This window comes from Ursus maritimus (genome assembly GCF_017311325.1).
Source record: "Ursus maritimus isolate PB19 chromosome Y unlocalized genomic scaffold, ASM1731132v1 scaffold_Y3, whole genome shotgun sequence".
In the NCBI taxonomy this organism is placed as follows: Eukaryota; Metazoa; Chordata; class Mammalia; order Carnivora; family Ursidae; genus Ursus; species Ursus maritimus.
The window spans coordinates 87,584-98,362 of NW_024423336.1; the positions used below are offsets into that span (position 1 = coordinate 87,584).

General features: G+C 35.6%; 1 protein-coding gene across 1 annotated transcript in view; it reads right to left on the minus strand.

Moving 5' to 3' along the window:
• LOC103679221 (zinc finger X-chromosomal protein) overlaps window positions 1–9,946 on the minus strand; it is a 22,251-nt gene extending 12,305 nt beyond the window's left edge. The window contains exons 1-2 of the mRNA XM_008708729.2: window positions 9,851–9,946; window positions 3,605–4,174 (exon numbers count right to left, since the gene is read on the minus strand). Of these exons, the coding sequence (XP_008706951.1) occupies window positions 3,605–4,174; window positions 9,851–9,911 (631 nt within the window). The 5' untranslated portion in view covers window positions 9,912–9,946. The remainder of the gene's footprint in view (window positions 1–3,604; window positions 4,175–9,850) is intronic.
• Between the last annotated feature and the right edge of the window lie 833 nt (window positions 9,947–10,779).

Genomic DNA, 10,779 nt, shown 5'->3' on the forward strand with positions numbered 1-10,779 from the left:
TTGTTTGGTGAGACATCATTCTCACACTTTAGTTTTTTATAGTGGTTTTCTCTAGCTCTTTGAACAAATTTCAAACAGCTGATATAAAATCTTTATTAAGTTCATTATCTAGTATTCCTCATGAGTTTCTATTTACTGTACTTTTTCCTGTGTTTCTGTTAGGATCATTGATTCTCTGCATGTCTCATGACTTTTGTTAAAAATTAAGTTTCTTAAGTAATGCGACAATTCTTGATAGAAATTCTTCCTGGGGCGCCTGGGTGGCACAGCGGTTGAGCGTCTGCCTTCGGCTCAGGGTGTGATCCCGGCGTTATGGGATCGAGGCCCACATCAGGCTCCTCCGCTGGGAGCCTGCTTCTTCCTCTCCCACTCTCCCTGCTTGTGTTCCCTCTCTCGCTGGCTGTCGCTATCTCTGTCAAATAAATAAATAAAATCTTAAAAAAAAAAAAAAAGAAGAAATTCTTCCTAACAATTTAATTGCTACCTCCTTTCAGTGCATGGTAGTATCTCCTTTAAAGTATTATATAACTAGGCTCCTGGGAGGCTCAGTCGGTTGGGCGTCTGCCTTCAGCTCGGGTTATAATCCCAGGGTCCTGGGACCGAGTCCCGCATTGGGCTCCCTGCTCATGGGGAGCCTGCTTCCCCCTCTCCCTTGCTGCTTCCCCTGCTTGTGCTCTCTCTCACTTTCTCTCTGTCAAATAAATGAATAAAATCTTTAAAAAAATATATTATGTAACTGCTTTAATATCTTCTAAATACATTTTAGAATCCTTATATAAAAAGGCATCCATTCTAATGAACAAAAACCTCCTTAATTTTATCAAAACTTTAAAAACCTAATCAAGATATTTTCCCTAATCCTTATTCATGTTTCAGAAATATTTTCTTGTGTATACTTATTTTCAGAATTCCAAAATTTTAGTCTGCATTCTACTAGATTAAAAAAATACATTAAAAAAATTTAAAAAAGAACACCTGGTAGGGAGCTTACAATAATAAGCTACGTACATATCCAATAATTAGCGAAAGAACAAAAGAATGACTTAAATATGTATATAAAAAATATAAGTGAAATATTTTACCATCCCGTCTGTTCCAGTAACTACTAAAGCAACAAATAAACCACAAATTCTATTGATCCTCAGATTCTGTACATTGGACATGAGAGTTTGGATTTCATTTATTTATTCATTCACTGAAACTTATTTTATTGAATGTATGACCAAACTGATAATTAATTAGAAACTAATACCAGGTAAAATGATGAAAACACCTAAACTAGATGGCAAGATATCCACAGGATTTCAAGTATAAAGTTAATAAACATGTTCATTCAACAAGTAATTCACATGTAATATATACTGGGTTTGGTGGGGGAGATATGTAATGGGTAAGATGCATTAGTTCTGTTCTCAAGAAAGATATAATCAATTTAAAAGAAATAGTATCGGGGCACCTGGGTGGCTCAGTCGTTAAGTGTCTGCCTTCAGCTCAGGTCATGGTCCCAGTGTTCTGGGATCAAGCCCCACACTGGGCCCCCTGCTCAGCGGGAAGCCTTCTTCTCCCACTCCTACTCCCCCTGCTTGTGTTCCCACTCTCGCTGCCTCTGTCAAATAAATAAATAAAATCTTAAAAAAAAAAAAAAAAGAAATAGTATCATCTAGATTACAAAATGATATATAGCAGATACGCTCTAACAACGAGCATTTGTGTCTAGATACACTGTAACACCACAAAAAATGGGAACTCCTTCATTGTTACAAAAGTGAGATCTTCAGAAGGAAGACACTTGCTGAGATGGACTCTAAACACTTTATAAAAACACTTTATCAGGCATTTAGATTCCATAACTTACTGAAATTTCTAAAGAGAAGAAGAGTAGACATCTGTTTAAACTCTTTAAGCTGTACATGTTGAATAAAAATATCAAAGGACCAAAAGTATTTCCATGTCTCATGCTACGAAAAGCATTAAAAATGATAGAGAATAACAGCATCTCAGTTTTTTCTCTACTGTATAAAATCAGATCAGGCTACAATTCCTCTACACCCTAAACCAAAAACCTGTCAACCCTAAATAGTTTCCCTCTCCTCCTCCCTCACCAAACAGGGTTTTAAATTATAATGTAGCATTTGAGGAAGTATCTTTCCTAGGAGGCAGAAACAAAAAGATACCAAGGAAACTGAAATATCTGGATAAATTTATCTTATAAAGATTTTATACTCTAAATTTACATTAAAGTTAAATCCGAAATTACTTACAATAAATACTACCCCCATCTCCGCTTCTTCCAAACTAACCAAACTACAAATCAAAGTCAAAAACTGTAAATTATTAACTACTTCAACACTATCTGGAAGGCGCTTTTATACAGAGAAGGAATTTCCTGGACATTTGTTAAACCAGGCTCTTGACATTATCAAGTTCAGCTGGATGTAGAAAATTATCATTAATAAATAGTATTAGATCACTTAAGAGGTAAATACCTACTCTTTGTCCCCAAACTTACCCAATCTCTTTTGCTGTGCTATGCTCAAAGACTGAAAAAAAAAAAGACTTGTACATAGTGTTGATAGGAACACACTGAACTCTATTTACAATAAAACATGATTCCAAATACCATAGTGGTCCAATGGGCAGGTGATTTAGGGTAACCTAGTTATTTAAACCAGCAAGTAGTTGATGGATCTATCTAATAATGTAAAACTTCACTGAGGTAGAGAACGTATCTAAAAATTAAAGAAAGATCAAAGAAATGTACCCAGAGAATCTACTAACAGAATTATGACATCTATTAAGTAAGCAAAACAATGTCTAATTATGTGCTAGTTGGTAAGGAGGTAAATACAATGTAGAAAGCCAATATCCCATAAGAAGCAGTGAACAGAGTATAAAATCAATGATATTAAATCTCTAATCAGTCTAGAAGTCTATATAAATTAGTGTTTATTGTCACGTATATGGCCACTTAATTTCAAGACATTACACTAATACAGTTCCAAAGCCAATAATGAATTTGCTTTTTAAAATATGATCACCATTTTGCAGGGAAAAGAGTAGTGATATGGAAGAAAATAAGGAGAGACGTGACTGCATAATAAAAGACAAAAGATTTTGTGCTGAAATCCTTTCAAGATTCAGTGGTGATTCTGATAAGGTAACAGCCTAATCACTTCATCACATTGTTCATGATTTCTAATAGTTCATTCTATCTAGCCGTTATTTTTCTCTTTTCTTTTTTTTTTTTAAAGTAGGCTCTAGGCCCGGCATGGAAACCAATGCAAGACCTGATCTCACAACCCTGAGATGAAGACTTGAGCTGAGATCAAGAGGGGTCACATGCTTAACCAACTGAGCCACCCAGTTCCCCTAATTTTTCTCACCTTTGTATTCCATTCTCATATAGAAATAACTTTTTACTTTTACCACTTCAGTTTTCTTATTTATGGCTTACCTTAACAAGATCCAAACTAAAACAACAGGGCATATGGGCTTATGATATTTATCTTAATTTTATGTAAGTTTAAGTGAAGAAAATATTATCCTGATATATGATAAAAGCCCTCAAAAATACCTTTGACAATCATGGTACCCCAAGACTTACAGGAAATCATAAGGTAGTCCTCACAGTTGCTTTTGTCATCATCTTGCTGGTCCACAGGGATCCCATTGGCATCTATGACTGCTTCTGAGGCACAATCTGCCACCAATACTTCTTCTGAAACGACGTCTGTTGTGAGAGGGTCAGTAATGATTTCTGCTTCTACTACACTATTATGAACCACGTGTTCAACATGTCCAACATCAGACACATGTATAGAATCACTTGTTAACACATGTTCTGGCATAGACATTGAGGCTGAAGTAATGTCAGAAGCTAAAACATCATCTGGCACTGTGCAGTGCGCTAAAGAAACTTCTTCGGTCACATCTGAGTTAAGCACTTGCTCAGGAATGATGACATTTTCAGATACATCTGCTTCTTCTAAGATATCTGAGCAGTGAACATCCTCAATAACAACATCCTCTATAACATCTTGGATTACAACTGAATCTGGGTCATCAGGAACAAAGTTATGTACAGTTATATCTGAATCCACAACATCTGAAACAAAAACAGTTTCTTGAACTTCCACAACAATTTGATCACCATCCATGTGCGTAGCATCAGTTCCTTTAAAAAACAAAAATAAAAATGACAAACCTCAGGTAGGCATGGATGACTCTCTTAATAAACGATATAAATGTTATTTAAATTCCAACAGAAAACAGAATATATCCTCAGTTTTCTCAAACACTGAAACAGTCTTCAATCTGTTTGTAATAAAGAGGGAATCTATTTTTGATTCATATAACAGAAATTAACACAAGAACTGCTTTTATTCAACCCTAAATCCATTAACAGGTAAAATAATACTAGGAAACAAAAAACACGAGGCAGTCACAAAAGAAAAGTATTTTAGAATATCAGTTTAAACGGTCTCCAGGAAAATAAACTCTTAAGAGATAATTATAAATGTTAAGGAGGTGAGATAAATTCAGAAAACAAATAAACCATTTTCCTTCATATCTGTTCCATTTCTTTTCCTTTTTTCCACATTCCTTAAATACATCAGTTTTCTTCTTTTCAACACTGCTACATATTTCTTTTCTTCCATTCCTTTTCTTTCTTTCAACTCTTTAAAATCAACCCACTCTATTCTGGTGTAATGTTCCAAAAGTATGCTCCATATATCACTGGAAATTTAGAAATTAAACTGTAAATTTCACCTACCAAAGAACTGGGGCATAAATGAAAACAGAGCTAGAAGGCTATAGATGAGGAAAGATAACTGATTAAAGATCTCTGTGAATAGATAAGATGAATAAAAGTGAAGCTGCTCTGGAGCACTGGAGGGTGAGGTTAGTGGAGATGGGTCTTACCAACTTCATAAGGACACTCAGCCCCCATCTAGCCTCCTCGCATCACCCACACTCCAATCCCCAGGCAGTTTCACCGATTTTAAGAAATCCTATCTCTAGTGCACTCCACAATTAAAGAATAAAGCTACAGGAGTGAAACAATCAGAGCCTGTGAGATTAAATGACTTCAACAAGATCACATAATTGTTTGCACAGCATGGTACTCAGTAAATATCACCCTGATTGAATGAGATGAGTGGGAACAGAGATAAGATTATCCTTAGCAAAATTATAACATAAAATAAAAGAAAACCAGTCTGGTATCTTGGCTCCTGGTCCACAGAACAACAAATATGAAGTCTTGCCCAAAAGAAAGCGACTCCGTTAGCTATTGGCCCTGGTTATGAGTCAGAGCAGATGACATAAAGCAGGTGCCTAACTCAGTGACTGTGTCTCACTGGCTAGGCCATGAGAGAAACACACAGATTATTCAACAAACATAAAGAATCAACAAGGGCCAAAGGATAATAAAAGTCGCAGAAAGTCTTTAAAGTTAGTTAATGTCCAACTGAATTACATATAGAAATAATGAGAAAATGTTTTCTTTCATTTCTATAGAATTATTAAATGCTTTTAATCATTTGTCTTTGATGCTTATTCACATCGAGCAATACATCACCTTAATCTCCATCTTAAAGACATAAATATAAAACCATTTAAAGGCAAGAGCATTGCTTAAGAGGTGTAAGTCAGAGAGAAGCATTTAGAACTTATTCATTTTGTGACCTTTGGCAAGTCATTTAACCTTAATTTCAGCTTCCTGTCAGTAAAATGAGGACAGAAATATCTGCCATGCATACCTCACAGGACTGTTGTGATGACCAAATGGGAATGTATAGGAAATGTTCTGAAAAACTGTAATGAGAGGTTTCATTATTATTAGGACATATGAAAACGGAGGCCCTGGCAGATTAAGTGACTTGCTCAAAGATGAATGAACACCATTAAGTGTTAATAAGCAGGGCTAAAAGGAAAATAGCCCATGTTCCAACACTGCTGTGGCAAGATTAAGCTATAAAATACTATGAGTTTTACTCCAAAGAACTCAGTCTCTCTTTCAAGCACATTTTTATACTTCACTATGTTCATGTTAAGAAAGAACTAACTTTCCATTTATTAACACCAACAAAATGACACTACCAAACATGAGTTAAAATATCACCCCAAATTCTTTAAGAAACACAAATACATGCACACACACAGGATTTAGAAAGCACACTAAAAATCCTCATGTTTCTTGGTAAAGTCACTATCTACTGTTTTAATATATGGCAAATATGATAACATAAAATTCAATGAGTAAAATTTAAATTAGTAAGAATAGCTATGTAATAAGAAAACAATTTTCTATTATAAAATCTAGTGCAATCCTTTTCAATATTAATCTACTTAGAACCTTGGGTAATCTGGCTGCCCATTTTTTTTTTCCATTTTCAGTTTTCCTTGCATAGTTGGGGAACAAACAACATTCCATGTGCCTGATGCAGAAGGCTCCTTGAGAACCGTCTTGAGAAAAAGGGTTGTAAAAGTACGAAAATGTCAAAGCGCAGAGGAACTTTATACCTTATCTCCTGGACAATGAAAAAAAGTGAAATGACATGATCCAGGTGTTACACCAGGATAAGTATGCTACTGGTGTGGTAGATAAAAGAAGAAAACTGAGAGCCAAGAAAATAGTTTCTACTATTGTAAGTACAGAATGAGATAATAGTGCCTAGGCCCAAGTGGTAGGAACCGGTTAGAAAAGCAGTGGTGATAAGGAAATTACCTTGCTCATCCAACTTCACCCTACCCGCACTGCAAGATGTCCGCACCCCAATCACGGAACTGTGAATAAGTCACATTATGGCTTATGCCACAAGGATTTTGCAGATATAATTAAAGTCCTAAACCTTATACTGAAAATTTTGAGTGTGTCCAATTAGATCACATGAACACTTAAAGCAAAACTTTCCCAGGTGGCATCTGAGAGTTGAAGCAGAATTTTAAGTTTGAGAAACTTAATTCCCTGTTACTGCAGGAGCCACAGAGAAAGCGTGAGAAGGAACATAAGCAGTGGCAAGAGGCGAAGATAGCCCCTCAGCTGACTGCTATCAATGAAATAGGGACTTCAGTCCTACAGTTGAAAGGAAGTGAAATCAGCTAATCACCTAAATTATTTTAGAATCAGAGTCACAGCCAGAGTCCCAGAAAGGAACAACACCCTGTTCACATCTTTATTATAGCCATATGAAATCCAAAGCAGATAGCACTTTTTAATCCAAAGAAACTGTGAAACAATGAATTTTATTGATTTAAACTGCTAAATTTGTTTAGCTTTCGGTGTTAACAAAAAATTTGGTACCAGAGAGTGGAGTGCTCCTATACAAATGCCAAAAAATGTAAAGTGGCTCTAGAATGGAATATTCCCTTGAACAGACCCCTAGTAGAAATATGGTTAACAACTTATGCTGGTGAGAACTCAAGGAAGAAATGACCAAAGTAGAGAAATCCTACATAGACTTAAAGAAAACGAAAGTCACCACGCACAGACTGTTAATGGAAATCCAGATTATAAAAACTCTGTTAGTAAGGGCTCAAAAAGAAGAAAGAAGCATGTTACTAGAAGAAAGGAAGCAGTATCTTAGTTGTATGTTGTGAGAAATGGCTTAGCCAAACTGTATGCTACAGTTACGTGGAAAGCATAACTTGTAACAATTAACTCAGCTAAGGAGATTTCAGCAGTGTTGAAGATGTGGCCTTGTTTCTTCTTGCTGCTTAGAGTAAAAATCAAGAGAAGAAAGTTAAATTGAAACAAAAAAGTAGCAGAACTTAATAATCTGGCAAATTTTTAGCCTGTACAAGTGGCAAAAGAAAAGGAAAAAAAAATTTCAGGAAAATAAAGTTCTAGAACAAAAGCATTCTATGAATGGCTCTATGATTCTTCCCTGAAGTCGTTAGGTCTGAAAATTCAGTCTTTTAATGTCTCTTTGAAGTCATTAATAGTGTGCCTCACAGATAACCTCAATCAAACTAGAGTACTTAGTCTGAGGGGCTTAAATCACTGTCCCTCAGCCATCTCCAAGAAGAAATGCATTATCTCTGAAAGGTATATAGATACGACTCTTGTCTAATGAAGTAAATTCTCACGACCCAGGAGATACACAAAATTCTTTAAAAAATTTATATCACCCGAAACAATGCTACCTTCGTTTGGGAACTTGGACTGAAAGAATAGAGAAAGTATGATATTAAGAACTGCTGGACTTCCAAAATTGTAGGCACAGAAGTAGGTTAGTAAAACTACTTAGTTAAAAACACTTCCTATCTCTGATGAAAAAACAAAACCAAAACAAAACCAAAACCCAAACAAAAAGATGACTCCAAGTGGGGAGCCATCAACCATGAGGGATTAAGGACACATACGTGGCTCATTAGGTTATATGTCTGCCTTCGTTCAGTTCATAATCCCAGGGTCTTGGGATCAGCCCCTTTGGGCACCCTTGCTCAGAGTGGAGACTGCTTCATCCTCTCCCCCTGCCTGCTGCTCCCCCCTGCTTGTGCTCTATGTCAAAAACAGAAATTAGATCTTAAAAACAAAACAAAATAAAACAACAAAAATATGAGGGATTATTCCCAGGGCTTGGAAACTAATGGAATCTGCCCACCTAGAATTCAAAATTTCTTTACACTACAGACTCTATTTATCGTCCTTTTCAACCTGTTGTAACCAGAATATTCAAAACTGCACTACCACTAATGATAGGAGCAGATACCTTGTTTCTCTGGCTTTTTAAGTCCACAAAGAAGTATGCCTGAGAAGATGTACTTAATGAACTATACACAGAGTGTTATGGGTCCCTGATTTAGATGCAGTGAGATTTCTGAGTTGCTTAATTTCTTTTCTTTTTGGTAAATATTAAATATTTAATATGGGAATATTAAACACTACTGCACAATGGGCCAAATAAGTCAAACGGCAAATCAAAATATGTCTCAAAACAAAAGGAAAAGAAAACACAATATTCTAAAATCTACGGGATGTAGTTGAGCTCCTTAATTTTGGAAAATAATTTTGGATGTTAAGTGAAAACCTCAGAACACTGAATTTTACCATGGGAGGAACATAAATGTTTGGTGGCAAAATGCAGACAATGGTAAGGAGAATGGTCTCCCAAAGATAGTCAAGCCCTAATCCCTGAATCTTAAAATATGTTATGTGACATAGTAAAAGAAATTTTGCACATCTAAATGTAGATTATCCTGGATAAGCTTCTGGCTAGAGTCAGATGTGTTGTGAATGGGAATGCCAGACAGATTCAAACATGAGACCCAACTAACTGCTGCTAGAGGAAGTCACATGTAAAACATGAAAGGTAATGTGGGCAGCCTCAAGAAAAAAAAAATGGTCCTGGCTAACAGTCCGTAAGAAAAGAAGAAAAGCACAGGGAACTAACTCTGGCCAAAAGTTTGAATGTTCATGAAAGAAGGGTTTCCCTCAGAGGCTCCAGAAATGGGTACCCTGACAAAACCTTGATTTCTGACAAAGTGTTTCTGACTAACAAAATTGCAAGGTGACAAAATAGCACTGTTTTGGTCACTAAATTTGTGGAAGTGTATTGCTCCAACAATGCAAAACTAAAGATAAGTAGAAATAAACAAGAAAAACTTCCAAAGGAAGAACTAAGAGGATTTAGCTGTATAACTGGCAAAAATGAGAATAACAAGACAAGAGTAATGTTTTGATACTGATGCAGTTATTGACAACATTATGAGCTGGCTATGAGTTTCTGACAGGATAACAAGATATGTAAGTATCAATCAATTTAAGATCTAGCAATTTATCCTCTTGATAAGCAAACTCCAAATCTGGCAGATGGGAATGGAATAACCCAAGAATTAGATATACCTATTCCATCAAAAAAGGAGTTTGGCTCTTGTGGCTGCAATTCAAGTTCATCTTCATCCATGGCCTTTGATTCTCATTAGTCACAGCTCCTAAGCCAGGAAATAAAGTATACCAAATATTAATTATATGAGATCACATACTTCAAATGTCATCATGATCTTTACACTTCTGAAATGATCAAATTTCTTAATTTATTAAAAACCTAACAATGTAAAATAAAAGGGAACATACTGATTTCCAGTGATGTATGGGCAGCTCTACCACTTAATGCATGAAAGTGCGGTTAAACAGGCTGACACTGGGGATTTTTGTTTGTTTTAATTACAGCATAAGCTACATAATGTGCACAAATCTTAATTGTTCTGCTTAATTTTATATATATGTATATGTATTATATATATATAATATATATATTTACTTATTTAAATGCTTATACCAATAAATTTATATTTAAACTTTTATTAGTATTATTCAGACTGAGATACAGAAGACTGCTTGTACCCCAGATGACTCCCTCTTACCTCCTCTCTACCAGCAATCCAATGACTCTTGGAGGTTCACCTTAATACACTTTGGGGGGAATTTCAGCAAGATTTTCTTGCACTTTTAAATTTAATGTAGTCTGCAATCTTCCTACCAGTAAATTACAAAATGGTAAAAATGCAAAATTTGTAACAATGGTTAATACTTTTTGGAGATTTCTGTGTACCTTACAATGACCTATCTTAACTGACCTTCTGACTGCAGAAATAATTCTCACAGTATATTTAGATTCTCCAGGCCACAGGTGAATTGGTACCAGCTACAAAAGGTAAAAAATAAATTTATATTTGAACAAAGTAAAATGAAGGTCCTATCTATAAGATACCTGAAACCATAAGCAAGACTTGTGTGCACATGCTGTTTCCCTGTCACTCCCTCCCTTTTTC